Source organism: Tigriopus californicus, chromosome 6 (assembly GCF_007210705.1).
Source record: "Tigriopus californicus strain San Diego chromosome 6, Tcal_SD_v2.1, whole genome shotgun sequence".
NCBI lineage: Eukaryota > Metazoa > Arthropoda > Copepoda > Harpacticoida > Harpacticidae > Tigriopus > Tigriopus californicus.
In genome coordinates, this window is record NC_081445.1 from 12884056 (window position 1) to 12902157 (window position 18102).

Here is an 18102-nt window from a genome sequence, read left to right on the forward strand (position 1 = left end):
GGATCATTATAACATGTTCCTTAACTTGGAACAGGATAACAATGTTCTTTGTTTGGAAAGCAGTATGGTCTGGAATATGTTCCTATGCCATTTTTTAAGAATATTATTCACCCTCAATTTGAACCCATCTGATATAAGGATGGTTGTTCAACAATGAATAGCCTCTTTGAGGCCAGAATTTCCAAATACCTTTATCCTCGAGATTAGAGGCTTAGGCGTGGAAGAGGAAGCCATTTCACGCAAATTTGGCAACCCTACTTTGTGGAACCAGGGAACTTTCACTTGCAGGTCTTTTTGAACCACGCAGATCCAATCACGACCAGAAGTGGGACAAATTGAAAATAGGGCGACTTTTGCACCGCAAACCTAGAAAGACATCGTCATTACCCCCTAACATATCCTATATCCCAAGGCAAATACATCTCCCGGACTCGGTGGGTACGGATATGTTCATACAGATGAAGGCTTAAAATTGACAGCCGAAAAATTGCCAACTTTGAGTTCATTAACATTATGTAAATTTTAATGGCAAAAAGTTGGTGCCTTACTTTGAGTGTCGTCTTCGTCGTCCTCATCCCGAGGCTACTAACTAAGAGGAAGCATGGGAAAAGTGCTCATACGGCATAGAATGGGTCTTCTGAGAGCCCAAGATTAGCGGGACCACTTCTTTTTTTTTACAGCCTTGGATCTCGATATTGGCTCCGCTGAAAGCGAGGCTCAAATTTGCAAAATTTAAGAAAACCCAGATTAAGACCAAAGCAGCCAAAGAAAGTGGGATGAATGTCAAGCACTTGAAGATTGGGATCGGTTGGAAACGGAGCGAGAAAAACTTGGACGTACACGCATGAGCTTCACAAGGAATGAATGGAGACGACTGATTGATTTCCTACCAATTTCACCCTCAAAGAAACTCAATTATGTCGGTTGCGGATGGTTGGCGAAAGAAAGCCGAAAGTTGAGGCGTCACTCGGGTATCAGAGATTATCAAACAAACCACTGAAGCTCTCTAAGTAAAGGTTGGGATTTGTTCCCAACCACTGGAGGTGAAGCTTTGGCCCAAAACAGACAGTAATTGGCTTCTTTAAGTCAGCAACTTTGGACCATAACAACACCCAACAACTTGACCTTCCTTGTACGTGCTTGCAATAGTAAGTCATGCTGAGAACTTTGTGCAAAAATCAAAGGTCAAGAAGATACAAAGGTCGCTTCCGGGCGTTTCAAATTTGATTTATGCCTTAAGCGAGCAAGTTTAGTTTGTAAGGCACGCTATGTACCAAGTTGACCAACAAATTGAAGGGTGGAAGATGCTCGTCTGGAAAGTTGACTCCCCAAACTTAATTCTCGCCCACGCCCTCTTTCTTGGCTGAGCCTCGCTGCTCCATCTACACATTTCTTGGTACCGAGTGTGGAATTGGCTCTTTTCAAACATTTTCTTGTCTTGGTCGCGGTCTCCTTACAGGGTTCCCAACTTTTAGAATCTAAAAGGTGCTGGTCAAATAGGTTTGATGAATTATGGAAAACCTGACTCAATTATAAGTTGAAAAGAGGGCCTTTTCACTTTTTGATCAGTTTGATGACTACCTAAAGGTCTAAGATGGTACAAATCAAAACGTTCAATGATCAATTTTCTACTTTATATGTATGAAAAATACGATTACAGTATTGGAATAACCACAAGAAATCACGGTGCCATTTACCACTATATGCTTTTTATCTTCATATTTCGAGTTATTGTAGATACCTTTCAAAAATCATTGGATTCAAGACCCCAGGGCTGAAATTATAAGCTGTTATACACTGTTGGTTACTCAACAAATAAATCGGAAGATGACAGCGACCCTGAGTAGGGTGCATGGGCAATTTTCCATTTCCTGGAGATGTTGAAGAAGTTTTGAATTGGGAAGTCCAATTCTAATCCTAGAATTCGAGCCCTAGAGATGTGCCATACCTAGTTGTTCTGGGAGGATAATGTGCTCTAAAAGGAGAAGGAGAAAAAAGGATTCTCTCTTTATTGTTGACGCTACTCTTTTGTTGAGTTCTCTGAGAGGGCCAAGAACTTGGTTGAAGGGGGAGAAGTAAGAACATCAGAAAATCCCAAGTCCTGACTTGAACTTCATGGAAATGGAACAAAAGGATCCAATAAATTGTGCCAACCGGCACTTGAGGGACCCAAGAAACCAATAAAGATCAAAGCAATTGAATTTTTCATGTTCCCGATCCTGATCGACTTGTTTATCGTGGCAAAAATAATGTCCAAATCTCGAGGTTGACAGATTTGGTACAAGTACCCATCAGTTCCTTTGGAAGCTCTACCATTTCTTGTCCTCCACAGAATATCTGGAAAGTTTTTGGACATAAATAAACGGAAAGTTTCGGCAGAAGTGACATTTTTCCCCGTGATCTCCTTTCAAAATCTTGGAAGCCAGCGCAAAATTCCTCATTTGTAATTCCAATTCTGTCGTCGCTCTTGAAGATCTTTGGACCAAGTTTTTGTTCCCTATATCTCAGGGCTTAACAACCAACCGCGCAACTACCCTTCATTCAAAATCCACAGGGGAGAGAATATTTAAATCCCATTCTTCTTGGCACCCCTCCATGGAACAGATTAAAATCCGTCTGATCCAAGCACCCGAGTATGTACGAAAAAACGTCAAGCTTCTTGTGTTCCAAATACCAGGATATCATTCAATGTTGGCACGAGTGACACTGGGAATCCAAGGAATGTGGATTTTATTGGATTTCCCATCAAATTTGACAGATGAGGGGCTTCCCAAGTAGACAATACCCTCTTTTGGTTTGGAAAGTTGGTCCCACTGTTTCAAGGTCCAAAGAGAAAGTGCATTTACATGATCACACTCCAGGATCCGTTTTGTCCTTTGTTGTTCTCAATTGCTCTTTAATCGAGGGTCTTTTCACTTGATCCATTTCCCGCTTGCCAAAGGCCCTCTCGGAAATGTGCATTGGTCCACCACAATTACCACCAAAGCCCTAAAAGGGGGACGTTTTTGAGGGCACACATTTCCTCATGTCCCATAAACCATTCGTCATGATGACCCAGTAATTTGGGAAGGGAACCAATGACCCTCATACTCTGAAGTGGGAACTCTGAACTGGCCACGTGCTTCGCCATCATTTTTCACCTCACACAGTGATATCCTGAATTCATGACAAAGATGTCCTGCTAGAGTTCTTATATCTGGGCAGAAATTGAACCTTGAGCTTTGTCAACTAACAGAATTCGCCGTTTAGGGTTAAGACGGCTGATTTAGTCAAAGAGTTCAATAAAATGCCCTGAAATAACAACGTCACATACTCAATATTTTGCGCATTCTTACGCTAAAGTCGACGAAGAATTTGATAAGCATATTAATATATACAGATAAATATTCATTCATTATGATAGAAATATGCAAGATCCACCTTGTTTGACGTGTCAATTGGTACCGATCTCACAATTGTGGGGAAAATCTGGGTTCGAACCCATGACCTCGAGAACAACCAGTTAGGATGTTGGTCCACTAAGCCACAACCATCTTCCCATGAAAATTTGCGATTTGAGTGGTGACCAAATCTACGGAATGAATCCAACTCTTTAAAATTTCCCTCTACCCTTCAAGTTGAGCCAATCCCTGCAATTTCGTTCTATCCCTAACAATCTTGCTTGGCAATGGAGACTTTTGATACTGTGCCACTCCAATGGGCGAGTAGACTCCAAAAGCTCTCGAGTGTCAGTGCGAAATGTTTATTTGTCGTTTGGTAATTGCCAGCTTTCGTTGAACATGTTCAACATGGTCGAGACAGTGGGTGAGTTTTCATCTCCAGGGACCTTTCCTCTTTATGATGAGGGAGATTTGGGTGTCTGGGTTCCACTTTTGGGTAGGAGTACACACGAACTACACACGAGAGAGGGAGAGAGAGCAGTAAATATGGAATTGCTCATAAACACAAATCTTGCCCATCTTACTTGGACCATTACCAAGCTCATAAAATTATGAGTCCCGGGGTGGAGCAGAAGTTGGAATTTAGGGTATGGCATTGAAATGGGCACAAATCAAAATGTGGAACAGAGCATGGACCCGTTGAAATGAAAGTTCGTGATGCATGAGAGTTGGAAGAATTTACAAAAGCGGGTTCCGCGCAAAGCACACATTGTGAAAGTGATGGAAAGACCTCCCAAATATCTGAGACAGGTCCCTTAAATCGACCATTCAGCCTCACTCTCAAAATCACACGGTATGTTCGGTTCCAATATCTATCTTGCATGCCTAGACGTTGTAGGTGTTTTGGATGATTAGCATTGGGTGGATTGTTGACCGAATTGTCAGTACATTAAAATTGAACTCTGAGGTCGTGCTTGTCCTTAAAAGGTACGCACCCATTGCCTCATTTTCCAATATCCATTTCATTGTCTCATTCTTTAGCCAAAGTGCATTCAGTAATTCACGTGAATGAGAAAACATTGCAGAGGTAGGTGGCGATTCGAGCTTTTGCGGTTATTTCAGTAGGGTGACCGGTTTGCATGCAATCAAAGTTGAAAATTTATGATTGGAAAAAGTAAATTATGCCAATACCTTTTGACTCCCTTATCAGAACATTACGAAAAGAGTCCTGGTCACAAGACCAATGTACAGTGCATGCTGCTAAATTTCTAATTGCCCTCGTAAGCTGCACAAAAGATGGTTTACCTTCTGAACGTCAGAGTCAGTATATGAGCTAGTGGTCGGACTTTTTTGTCTGATTAGTTTTAATTGTTTGATAATGAATCAAATTCTGATTTAGCTCTGCACTTTTCTTTTATTTAGCTTAGATTAACTGCCAGCCCTGGCGTAAAATATAAACCCAACAATAATACAAAGAGTTGTATAACAAAACTCAAATAGATGCCATTTTTGGTAACCTATATTTTCATCCGTGGAGTCACGTCACTTGCTTCATAAATAAGAAGAATGAGAGTTGAGTCTTCTTTGTTGTTAGTCACAAATACTTCCTCTAAAGTATGAAGGCATTATCTCGCTCCACGTGGTTTCGATAGTGATTAGATCAAGCAATGAGACATGGATCATGTGGAACATTGGCAAACGTGATCGGAATAGGAACAGAGACCGGGGATGGGGATTGAGGGCCAGGGTTTGGCGAACGAAGGCACAGGAAAGTCCGCAATTTCGTTGGGATATTATCACTTTATATTCCACAGTGGCGGCACATTCGCTCAGCTGTAGTTGGTTGTACCTTTAATGGGAGGCGAAAGTGGTCCAGGAGATTTGTTCTTCCCCCTTCCTGCTCATGGATTACTTAGATTGTTCTTCAGTTTGGTGGCAACAAAATCACCCCTGGGGGCGCTTATCATAAAAGGCCGTAGCAAAAAGTGTAACCCCAATTGGGACATACTCACTTTCCTCAGTTCATGCCTTCAATATCGGTTTTGAGCGTTAGCCAAAATGTTCGGAAATGGAATTGCTTTTACAAATATCGCCGAAATGTCGGTGTTCTTTTGGTGCTTGGAAAAAGGTTCCTGTTCTCTCAGTTTACCCGTCTATAGGTGATGTTTAATAACTTAGGGCCATTGATAACCCCATATTGGCCCTGTTTAGGAACCCCAACGTCAATATTGACACAGCTATATCCTGATATTGAAGTGTGAAAGTCAAATTTCCACTTGAGCGCTCATCCTCCCCAAACTTTTTTATTGGCCCACATATGTTCCCTTCAATAGATCAAAAAAGTGTTTGAAAGGGAACATGGGTTCAGACAGAAGACACATATCCAACCAGATTCCTGAGAGTGACATCAAAAACAAGAGAAAACTAACTTTGTTCCTTGGCAGAACTGGAAAATATTGGGGGAAAAGGATGGGTTCCGTAACTTTGAATAACTTCATAAGTCCAATATTGATCATTTAGGAGGAAGTAAGACGAACGAGTGGAGCAGTCTGTGGTAAAAAAGACTTGGGGTGAAAAGGGGAAATGGACCAAAAGAAGGTGAAAGAGAAGGGTAGAAGGAAAGGCAGAGTGTGGAGTGTCATGATAAATTGTCACCCCCAATCCATAGAGTCAATATGGTCCCTAAAGTGTCAATTGGCTTTTGAAAACCAACTGCCTCAAAACTGAATGTTATTCTCTTGTGTCTTTGTAGGTACATTTTCATGGAACATTTGGGGAAATGCCCAAAATGTCACGAAGTTCTGCTATCAGGTTTCAGATCTTCGCCATACTTTCTTTTCCCTAGTTTTCTACAAAGGATAACTTACTATGCAGAGATTTTAAACTATCAGCGTTGCCGAAACGGATCAGAAATTGCTTGATCCTCTTGGTATAAGATATCCCAAAACATCGTTCAAAAACTAAAAGGAATCAGTGCGAGATGAATTAATGAAGATGATCAATTCATCCTTGAACTTGGGTACTTCCAAACCAAGATGATGCAAGCCAATTTTGGCGACACTGAGCGGATGGCGCTCGACTTTGGAAAAGATATGCAGAAAGGGAACGAAGAAGAGCTGTTGGTCTTGGCAGAAATCCACTTTGGATATCGTCAGTAAATCTTTCTAGAACTTGTCGTGCCATGGATGAGAGCACCCATCCTTTTCCTAGTTTTACATTCTCTCTTTTCCATGCTTGGAAATGTGCCAAATTTCAGAAACATGGGCCATTAACAGTAGTGCTGGGTTCTTTTAAAACTACTGGAAATGGTTGAAGGTGCCGTGGATTTCCACGGATCAAGGCTCACATTCGGACTCAAGTGTGCCTGGTGTAAACCATGGCCTCGGATCAAAAGGGTCATACCCTGAAATAACCAATGAAAAGGCGACAGATACGGGACCGTAGAGACCATTGAACCCAAGACGCGTTAGAACCGGCGAGAATGCGGTCAAAAAGTTTCGAAGGGCTTTTTTGAATTTATGGCCCTAAATTCATTGTTTTATGCATACTTGAGAGGCATGTGTAATGTTAGCGTAAGAGCTTTGGGTCCAAGGTCGTCTTAAACACCATTGGCACCAGGAAGACAAATCGGGAACATGCTTAAAGGGGACAAAGGACCAACCAGACTTGAAGTTGGCCACTGGGGAACCCTGAAGATACCTGGAAGAAACCTGAACAACAAGAACCATTTAGCCAAGGGCGGCCTTTGGTCATGATTGCATTGGATCAAGTCAGATTTTGTTGGTCCAAGAGTGTTCCCCAAGCGCCGAGGAACAAAGTAGGATGGGGAGGACTGTTTAAAGCATTGACACAATAAAGCTGCCATAAAATGCTCTCCCTTCTTTCTCTCTCTCTCTCTCTCTCTCTCACTCCCCCTCAATGCTTGATGCCTGATCCCCCTCCTCTCAAAATCCAAGTACCCACTAGCTGGTATTGGCCATTGTTCCACAAACGCTGTTCCATTTTTTGTCAACGACAAAAAGGATTGGACCCAACAAAAACTTGTTGGCAAGTTCCAACTTCGGTGGCTAAATTCAAAACGGTTTTTGATATTGGACACGTGAGGAAAGGAAAGAGAGGAAAGTGAATGTTTGATCGATTTTACCAAAGGTGTTCTTCCAATCAAAGGGAGAACTGGAACTGAGCCAAAAAGGGCCGATCAAAAAGTCATCTTGACCTGAATATCTTTCAACCAACCCCTCAAGACTGGGCGATATGGTGTGAAAGTTCCATGTTCCATACGGAGCTGGGATTTGGAACAATTGGTGCAAGAGTTGCTATTGGGGGGCCATTAGACAGATTTGCACTTAGGAAAACAATGGCCAATTGGAACCGTTCAAAGAGGATGGAGAATCACAAACTGTGTGAGGTGCTTGGAACAATAGCCAGCTTTATTGTTGTTCCATCGAGTGATCTTTCCGATTCTAATGTGAGCAATATTGTTCACGCCCCTCTGCACCCTCGAAGGTCCTCCAAATCTCCATTTTGGGATCAATTTCACGGCTGAGTGGACCAAGAAATCTTGGAGCCATCAGCGTGATTGGAACGCACTCCGTGTTCCCTCTGTCTTCCTCCGATAGGTTCCATCTGGCTCTATCTCATTCTGGGCGACTTAAATGGGACCGATTCATTCGGATATTTTGGAACCATTGATATCATACTTAATCCCTAGGGAACCAATCCATCGTGTGAAGTCCCCAATTAGTCGGAAATGGAACCAGATTTTGATATTGTGGTGGCTGGGGCTGCAGACCCAAATTGGGATTGGGCCATAAGGACCAGTCTGGCCTGAGTTTAATTGCCCTCAGTGCCATAGAAATTGGAACGCTTTCCAACAAATTGACTGGGCCGTGAGAAAAGCCAGTCACGAGAACGGGACTTTCCGTCTGTCTTGATAATGCTGACCAGCCACACTGAGGTTTTGCTAATGCTTTTTCTAATTGGCGAGAATTCAGTGGGTCGGTCCCTTTGATGAAAAAGGTGATTTTTAGTCATGATGGGCTTATCGCTACTGTTGAGAAAGTCTAAATTGGAAATGAACGAATTGTGTGAACTTAGAATTGAGTATTGCTTTTGAACGGGAAAATGCATCAATTTTACTTAAAAGTAATGTTTTTTTTTGCAAACGTGTTTTTTCCCATAATGAGCAACACAATAACTATGGCTTTCCAAACTGGATGAATATGTAGCTCCTAATGCAACTAAACGCCCAAAAGACGGGTTTTCCACGAGTTTGAAAATGAGCTCGTTTCGTTTTCAAATGCGATTGTTTTTTGTAGATGACTTAAAGCACTTAAATCGTTGAAAATTGTGTTTTCTCATCATACTTTTAAACTCCTCATGACTCAGTTTGACCGTCAGATGGCGAGGCTAAATAAGGTAAATGCGTCCTGATTGATAGCATGATATTGCTGCGTGGAGGCGTAATAGTTTGAGCAGCTTTCTGGCGTGCGAAAGGTCCCAGGTTTGATTCCAGTTACTGACCTTTCTCAAAGAAACTTATACAGGCCAAATGAACATCCACACGCGGGGGACCAATTTGGTACCGACTTTGACACTGATTGACGGAAATCAATAAAAGCAAAATGCTGAAATAAGAGCTCATGAATATGCTGTAGTTCCTGACAACGTTGTTATTTGGTTGACGTTTTGCTTTTGCTTTTATAAAGTCACTTTACCGATCTCTGGTGTGGCTGGCTAGGATGTTTCTACAAAAGGGGTAAATGTGAAGGTGCCAACTTTTCTCATTAAGATTACCACCATTGCCACGAAAAGCGATACGCTAAGATTTAGACACTGGGAACAAAATCCAGGACCACGGAACTGGATCTTCTGTTTAGGACCATGGCTTCCACAAATGAGCGGAAACTGTTCCATGAACTAAAACTTTCGCCCGAGGAACTTCCTCCATTTCGGAGGACATTTTTTTCCATCTCTCAATCTGTCGGAAGACACATAATTGGACGTTTGGGATCTTCGGCTGTGAATGTGTGTTTCATCCCACTACAATCGGGGGTATATGTGGGTGTATGTGCTCTAGTTCCCATGACAATGGTTCCTCTGCAGTATCGTCCGTTCCATTCGGATCAGGGAGTCGCTTTGGGTGCAAGCGATAAAAGTGAGTTAAATCCAAGGCGTGCGACAGATTACAAATGGTACATTTCTGGATTGGGAACACTTGTTTGGACCCCGTGAAGATACCTCATTAGAAGAGACGGACTTCGGTTCTGCAGGCTTTTGTCAACAATCCACTTTCGGATCGCACTTTATGACACGAGAGAGTCGCTGATTGGGGAACTTTCTAGTTCCAATCCTAAAGATTCAAGTCCATCAAAGCGGAGGGCAAGGTCATAATTTTCTAATCTCCAGCGAATGGCCCTTAAAAGTGCACTTCAGTGTTCCAAGATGAAGAGAAGTGTTCCATCTTTGGTGTCTTCGTCTTCCATTCCACGAGCCAGCTTCCAAATATGACATTGAGATGGGAGAGGCATTAATCATGAACATAAATCTCTCTCAGTTTTTTTTCTTTTCCGACCAACCCCGAGCAATGTCACTGATCGAATTTGGAACATGATCCTAAAGCGTAAAACTATGGAGGGGATGTTTAACATAACTAATTGTATTTTCTCATTGCGAAGCTTTGAAACACCTTCCAACAATGCGTAGCTATAAACGTTGATGATTAAGACGCCAGTTTTACTTTGCAGTGTTGCCAATGAAAAAGCAAGTAGTAGTTGGGAAGTAAGGAACTTGTGCGACAAGAACCAGGATTGGAGGGGGGGGGAGGCGCAAAAAGTTTCTCGTAAGCTGAAAACCATGCAGGGTGTCCAAAAGTCATTGAGGAGATCTGAAGCGCGCAAACTCGACTCAATTACCAAGACATCACCCTGTGGACACGCCATGACCTTGACAGGAAAAAGAGCCTCGCAACATTTAATGAAGTCCGTCTTTTGGGTCCCGCCTTTTCAGGACAATAATTAGTGAGTTGGGATAATGATGGTTCGTGTGCACGAGATGAAAGGAGAAATTTTCTTATTCATTCAAATGGCTACAGGGGCCGGAATAATGGTCCCTTTCTGTGCGTCTCATCTCAAGCCAGCTGGAAATTTTGGAACAAGTGTTGAAATAAGAACAAGAGAAATGGAACTTTCGAACATGGAACAAAAGGGGTCGAACTTCCTGAGGGGAGTCTTGCTAAATGATGAAACATGGGGAGGGAGAAACTATCGAGAAGAGGCAAGAGGAACACTACTCGTACATAAAGGAGGCCTCATTTTTAGGGAGTCCCACTTTAAGAAACACGACAGGGTTCCTGTTTCCAATTATGCAACCTCATTTGAGGCATCAAAGGGATCCACAATCAGCATATTTAAGAATTGAGAAATGTTGCCAACCAGCCTCAGAGGATTATGCTACAACATATTTTGGACAAAGAGAATTACTGCACTATTTGCTAACAAAAGAACATTTGCATTGACGGTTTAAAGCAACCATTCTGGAAACTCTAATGGGCGAGGCAGTAAACCTGAACCGGTGAAGCTTGCCAAAATCTCGAGAACCGACTTCCTTTGCAAAAGTTGGCCTGTCACTTGGAAAAAGAATCTTTTTCTAAGGATCTGCACCACCACAAGGAGCTCGCTTTCAAGTTCCATTACCACCAACCAATACCTTCCAAAATTGGTAATTCCAGCTCATTTCCATAACAAAATACCACTTCCCTGCTCACCAAGACGCCGCACCTACAACATGTTAGAAAGTCCCCGGCCCCGGAGTTGCCAATTACACTTGATGTCATGTTATGGAACTATTGAGACCACTTTAAAATGCACACAAGTATCACGTTAATCATGCTATCAGAATTTTGAGCTTCACAAGGGAGTAAACGCAAGTTCAATTGAAGGAACTAACGAAACCTCTTATCTTCCATTTTCAGTATTTGGGATGCTTCCAAGTCCAAGCCGCGAGTCAGAATGGAAGAGCAGACTATGTCAGGAAGCAGTTACTTCAAATGAAGGTAAAGTCCATTCAAGAGCACTCAAGCAGACAGCTATTGCAGTTTTTATATCCTCTTTTTAGGACTCTCCGGAACATTCCAACGTGAGCATCACAATCTCTCTAACTGGTGTTCAAGTTACCCATCAGGACGAAGAGGTAAGCAAATGAGAAATTGAATTTATTCATGAACTCCATGATGTAAGTGAGAGGCCAGATGCTTCTCCAACTTGGATATGCTCCACCAACTGAAGAAGGGCTTGGAAGTGTCACCCAGGCCTTTCAACTCTCCAATGCTCTCAATCAACGGCGATCCCAAGGTCTCAGGAAGGAGTAACGTAAGAACGCCGCCCAAAATTGCGCAACCTCCCATAAGAAGCAACGGAAGTGCAGGAAACGCCACTTTCGGGAGATAGATGGCAACCTAAAATATCGAAAAAATAATTTCAGAGTCCTGAACTACTGTGATCGCCAAATAATCATGATTTACTTGAGGAGCAGCAATTCCACCCAATCTGGCGAACATGCAACAAAATCCAAGCCCAGTGTTTCGGATCTCAGTCGGGTAGAGCTCGGTAGTGAAGAGATAGACAACGGAAAATCCGGCAGAGGCTCCAAATTTTCCTAGAATGCAATTTGAAAAAGAAGTCAACCTTCCTCTTCTTGTTATATTTTGACGGTAGTCCTCACCAATCAGTGCCAGAGCAGTTTTACCCCCGCCATCATCCATGAATCCTGCGGCAATGCAAGCAATCCCAGTGAGAAATAACGAGATGGTTAAGGTTGGCTTCCGGCCCAAATGGTCCATGATGAAAATGCACACAACATAGGATGGAATCTCAATGAGACTGATGAGGGTTAAGCTGACAAAGATGTCCGAACCGAGGTTTCCAGTATTCATACTAATTCCGTAATATCCCAGGGTGATGACGATCCAGATGATAAAGAGCAGGATTGTGTTTCGCGTGATCGGGCCACCCTTGAACAGATCTGCCATTCCCAATTCCTTCTTTTTCAAGGAGGCAACACTGCACTTTTCAGTGATCTCTTGAACGGGAATCTCCAACAGCTCTTTAGGAATTTCTTTCTATTGTGGAAAATGATAAACATAATTTCACTGATTTTTTTAACCGCGTAAAACCGTGCCTCAATAGACGAAAAAGAGAAGTCGGGTTGATACATTTGAGCTCGAAAAACCCTGACATATTTTGATTTTGAGACCCACCCACCCACCTTGTTCCATCTGGCAGCTTGTTTGGCGATTCTCTGCACCTCCTTATACCTGCCTTTGGTGATAAGCCAACGAGGTGATTCGGGCAGGATAAACCATATGACCAGAAAAATAGCAAAGGGTGCGGAGGACATGATGGAGAACAGCCTCCAATCCCGAAAAAGGTATGCAATCAGGCAGACGAGAGCCTCTCCAATGGCAAATGGGATCTGAGCCATGTTGCCGATCAAGGTTTTGGTCCGGGCACCAGAAAGCTCGACGGCCAAATTGAATGGAACCATAAAAAGGCCCATTGCGCCTGAAACGTTCAAGATGTTAAGTGCTTTTCAGAGGAAGAATTTCTACACTTGTCTATCTTCGGGGAAACTTGAAGCTTATGATATTTTTTTCTACAGACTAATCACTAGTTGAAAAAAACTGGTTTAAGTCTGACCTAGAATGTACCGCATCAAACACATGCTTTTAATGTATAATTTGCGTTTTAAACTATTCGCCAAGATGTTCTATTGGACGAGAAGAAATTTGGCCAAGGTTCTCTTTGAAATACGGATGTAAAAAGGAACGATTTTGATAATTGCTTGTGCAGTTCAAAAAGTTCAAAAAGATATAATATATACTTTAAAAGCACATTTTAATACTTAAGACAAACCATTTCCTTTCCTCATTGCACCTTGTTCATTTGCGCATATTGTTCTAAAATAAAAAAAAAGATTGATCCTTTAGTTTCATACTGACACCCCTTCCAAGCCATCATGTGTCCTTAATGCTTTGGATCTCTACATACCAATTGCACTGATTAGCCATTTCTATTGTGGGAAAAGATGCTTTTTTGAAGCACTCATAAAAATTACACCAAAAAATAGATTTGTCTCCTGATAAAAAAGCTCCTACATACTATTTCAGTTTCGTCTTGCTAAATTTTCTTTTGCCCAATCGCGTTTCTAGTACCAATTTTGGGTTACCAGAAACTTACCTTTTTGTCATTTCTCATTCAAAATAGGATATTTGGCCTTTAGTATTTGTTGACGCTAGTGTGCTATCACAGAATCTGAGGGATCTAAGATCCTTTTTTTCAAGATACATTAATCAATAGCGTACACTTGGCAGAAATTGAACCTAAGTGAACGAACTTTACTCAAGTAGGAGATAGATAACTAAACAGATTTCTGAGGAGGTCACAAGTTGCAAATTGAAGCGTCATGACTCATGGTAGATAAGTGCAAAAAGCATATTAAAACAATCGACCGATCAAAACATACATTTCTCGCGCCTAAAGCCAAAGGCTCATATACTTACGGCATTCGACTCCATAAGTGACATTAATTGGGTCAAACAAATTCCGTACCTTAGAAAACCGCTTTTTTCAATCATCTTACCAAAGCCTGTGATGAATCTCGTGACGCAATAAGAGATATAATCATAACAGAAGGCGCCTGAAAGCCCCCCGATTATACACACAATGATCATGATGGCCGTCGTATGTCTCCGCCCAATGAGATCACCCAAGGTCCCCGAAACGAAGGAACTGGCCAAAAGGCCACACATGTAGATGCTTCCCACCAAGGCCACCTTGAAGCAAACAAAGCATGACAAGTCAATGATTGATTGTCCATAGTCAGAGTTAATTTTTGACGAACTCTGCGGAGAGGAACAGGAACAATGTTTTAACATAACAAGTCCTTTATTTTTAAGCCTCCTGAACCTTATATTGATTGAAAACGTCTTCGAAATGAGAACAAAATTTTAGCTCAAGATTGAAATTTAATTATTAGTATGTTTACCTGTTTGTTGATTGAGAACGTTTTGGAAAATCTGAGCAAAAATTAAAATTGACTATGTGTACTTGTTTGTTTGATCTCGATTTTAAGCATTTTAATTGTAAAGATTTTTATATAGATTTTGAATTTTTGAAATATGATAATTTGCATTACTAAACCATAGGTGCTAAACGTAAACAAATGCCAATACCGCAATTTTTAAACTTTTGAACTTAAAATCATCGAAAACACTCCTTTTTCTTAAAACTCAATTGAAGGTCTGAAGATATAAAGATCCACTTGATCTAGCCTTTGATGGATTTGTAAGGCCACTAAATCCTATTCCGGCTACAAATATGCTTATGGCTGGAGTTTGAGAATCAGGCAAAAGCGTAAAAAACTCAAATAAGGTCATGCTTCTATGAGATACTAATAAAATCATCCTTTTCTTGGCATGTATTGGCGCTTGCCCACATTTCACCGTAATTGTCAGCAGTCCTTGCTCCAAAATGCCAGGACAAGCTTGTTCACGCTGTTACTCACAATACTGAAAAAGTTTCTTTTGCAAATGCCAAGACTTCTTAAAATGATTTTCGTTGTTATTGAAACAAAAGGAACAACTTTTGTAAAAAATCATCTTGGATTCTAGTTCAGATTAGAATATCAATCCACTTAAAACCTACCAAGAGATAACATAAATCCATGGAGCAAACGATAACATATCTCGTTTTCAATGATTGCATTTGCATCAAATTTGACTACCAATTGCTCCGCTTATATCTTGAAATAACTGCCAAGAAATGTAATAAGCTTTTTCTATGCATCAATTATAAATGGAAATATTTCACCTTTCTGAAGCAGGTAGAAAAACCCGAATATAATTAACGTTGAGTAAAAACATCGCTAACACGTAGAAATTAATTGTTGCAAAAAGTGACGATTTGGAAAATTAAACTGTCACAGGTATCGTTTAAATGATTTAGAAACATGGTAGGATAGTGTAGCTTGTGGCATTTAAGTAAAATGAAAGGCAATTTTGCATGTTTTGTAAGTTTTAAGGGACAATTTTTGCTGCTTTTTGCTTTTGAAGAAAGTATTATTTTTTGTCGTGTCATTGAAAAAGACAATCATATTCCTTGGGAATAACTGGAAATATAATTAGGCCATTTTTCAATCTTTTAAGGCGTAAAACGCAACCTTCAAGTTGTATTAACTAAGCATGTGCTTGATAAAAGTTTATGAAATTTTACGTCAATACATTACTGAGAGTATATTTAAGACTGATTGACTACGTTTTTGACAATGATGCATTTTAATGGGCTTTACGTGATTTAATACACTTATCTGAGCTACTTTTAAACATGTATATTTCATAAAAGTTGTTCCTTTTGCTTCTTTGACAAAGAGAGACATATCTTGATATCTTGGCATTTGAGCAAACACTTAACCAGAAAATATAACCACCCTGTGTAATGAGTGACCATGCCCTGAAACTACTGACCTTGAATTGATCACCGCAAATCAGTTTCTCCTCGGTGACAACATTAGAAAAGAACTCAAAGTCACTCCAAAGCACGGTTTGACTGGAATCGCAAGTCACAAAGGTCTCACTGTCAAAGATAAAATTGTCTAAACTGCAGTTTCCAGCGATTGCAGAGTTAGCATCCACCGGGAACATTTTACAAAAGTCGATGATCTCATTGCCATTCGTATCATTGTCACGAGCAAAAATCGAGTCGTCAAAGTCATAGAAAGAGGCGTCCTCCATATCACAGGGTTTGATTGCACAACGAAAACCATCTGCGGGTTCCAGACCTGAGAAACGGACCGTACTTTTTAGTATAAAAAGTGGGCTGATTAGGCTATAAATGAGGTGTCATCAAATCAAACCTTACCTGTGAAGGAGAATTGTAGCACGCACACACCTGCCAAAATGGGAGGCAACCACAGAAGAGCAAACATTACAATGTTCCATGGACCAGTCTCGCCCACGTGTTCCAAAATATCGTCCCAATCCATTTTTATCAAAGGAGTAGGCTGTGTTCTGAATCAACAAAAAACGGATAAGATTGAAGTACCAAGCCGATCTTTTGTCCTACGAATTGCTGTCCTAAAAAGAGAACTGGTTTCTTGTATTAAGAAAGGTAGCTCAAAAGGCAATGGCAAAACTGATCAATATATGATATCTAATTCCATACAATTATTTCACAAGAGCGGAGTATGGACGAATGAAAGGCTGAGCAACGATTTTTTCGTAAAGTTTAAATGGTTAATTAGTGGTTTTACCTCCTTGCTCTGGCTTTGTTACACTTAAATATTAGAAAAGCACATTTACCACGAGGTTATTGAATGATGGAACCAACACGGCAGTTCTACGAAGATCTTGATCTCAAGCTTGATAATGATTGTATCATTTAACACAAGATGAACTTTGAACAAAGCACTGATAAATCAATTCAATGTCATCACACTATAAGAGACATAGGTGTCTTATCAGGCAAATTTATCATGCACTAAATTTTGCGTTCAAAGGAAAGTTGGGCAAATCAGAGATTTAAAGGAATTTGTCAAGATCAACATACAACTTAAAAAAGCTTACCTTGTCTAAACGATTTAACGGCTTAATCCAAAGCCCCTTTGATTGACACACTTAATATTTAGCGGACTATTTACTAATCACTCGTAAGTGGTACTCGTACACTGATAACTTGTGCAGAGGTTCTGGAACTCATTTCGCTCCGCTAAAATGACCCAAAAATGGCGTCCCCAGACAAAGTTTGCAAAGTTTGCACCGATATATGTCTGCACTTGTCGGAGTTTAGTGCGTTATGTACTATTCACAGGTGTATCATTCAAAGAATATGAATAAAATACGTTATCAATGTATTATTGATCTAATCATTTATGCACTAAATTTTTCATTATCTATTTATCAATGCATTAATTATTCATTTATTTACAGATGTACTAATTATTTAATTATTGATGTTTTAATTACTCAATTATCAACTTTGAAGGGGTTAATGTGCTAATCATTCAATTAATAATTTATTAATGAAATGCCAACTAAAAAGGCGTATCTTTATATATTTTCAAATTTTCATGTTTGCATGCAGTACATAGTGCAACCCTGATTGTTGTTTTAGGATAGAGCTATTGACTTTCGAAATGCATACGAGGATGCCATCTAGCAGGAAATATGTTCAAAAGAGCAGATGATTCTCTGAAGCAAGAGTCCAAATATAGCACTGTACTTGAATGGCAACTATACTTTACTAGAGCTTTGAAATGGTTTGGAAACAATTAGAAAGTGTAAATGTTTATCCGTACATCAAATCTTAACTTCTGACATTATCACAAAGAGCTCTCATAAGAAAGTTTTGGCGAAATTAAAATGCAGACTTTTTGATTTAGAAACGGAAACCCTGTGAATGACAAGAGCTAGAGAGAAAAAGAAAGGAGAAAGAGAGGGAGAAGGCAAGCGCCCATGTATTCCCTGACCATAATCAGACTAGTACAAAATGGCAGGGATAAAGACTGGTACAATGGAATTTTTGGGCTACTGTGGCTTGTTTAGTCAACACTCACGAACTAAATGAACAAGAGACTTGAAGAATAAATTAGTGGACACCCAATGTTCTGCCAAAAATGCGCCAACCAATGAGGGGTGGCTAAAAAGAGGGCAGGAATAGTCAAGGAAAAT

The 18102-nt window shown here is 40.6% G+C and overlaps 2 protein-coding genes across 6 annotated transcripts in view; one reads left to right on the forward strand and one right to left on the reverse strand.

The window, feature by feature from the left end:
* LOC131881975 (uncharacterized) overlaps window positions 1-18102 on the forward strand; it is a 64405-nt gene that overhangs the window by 31042 nt on the left and 15261 nt on the right. For all 4 annotated transcript variants that reach the window (XM_059228974.1, XM_059228975.1, XM_059228976.1 and 1 more), the window contains exons 3-4: window positions 11353-11433; window positions 11496-11570. In XM_059228974.1, coding sequence (XP_059084957.1) covers window positions 11353-11433; window positions 11496-11570 — 156 coding nt within the window. The remainder of the gene's footprint in view (window positions 1-11352; window positions 11434-11495; window positions 11571-18102) is intronic.
* Window positions 11572-17210, reverse strand: LOC131881977 (organic cation transporter protein-like). Of its 2 annotated transcripts, none has more exons than XM_059228979.1 (8): window positions 16999-17210; window positions 16295-16443; window positions 15901-16214; window positions 14019-14211; window positions 12645-12940; window positions 12102-12498; window positions 11902-12035; window positions 11572-11835 (listed from the first exon to the last, which is right to left on the reverse strand). In XM_059228979.1, exons 2-8 carry the CDS (start codon window positions 16416-16418, stop codon window positions 11593-11595), a joined length of 1701 nt encoding a protein of 566 aa, XP_059084962.1. In that variant the 5' UTR covers window positions 16419-16443; window positions 16999-17210; the 3' UTR covers window positions 11572-11592. The 2 variants fall into 2 exon arrangements, with proteins under 2 accessions (XP_059084962.1, XP_059084961.1); XM_059228978.1 differs by lacking the exon at window positions 16999-17210 and adding an exon at window positions 16735-16857.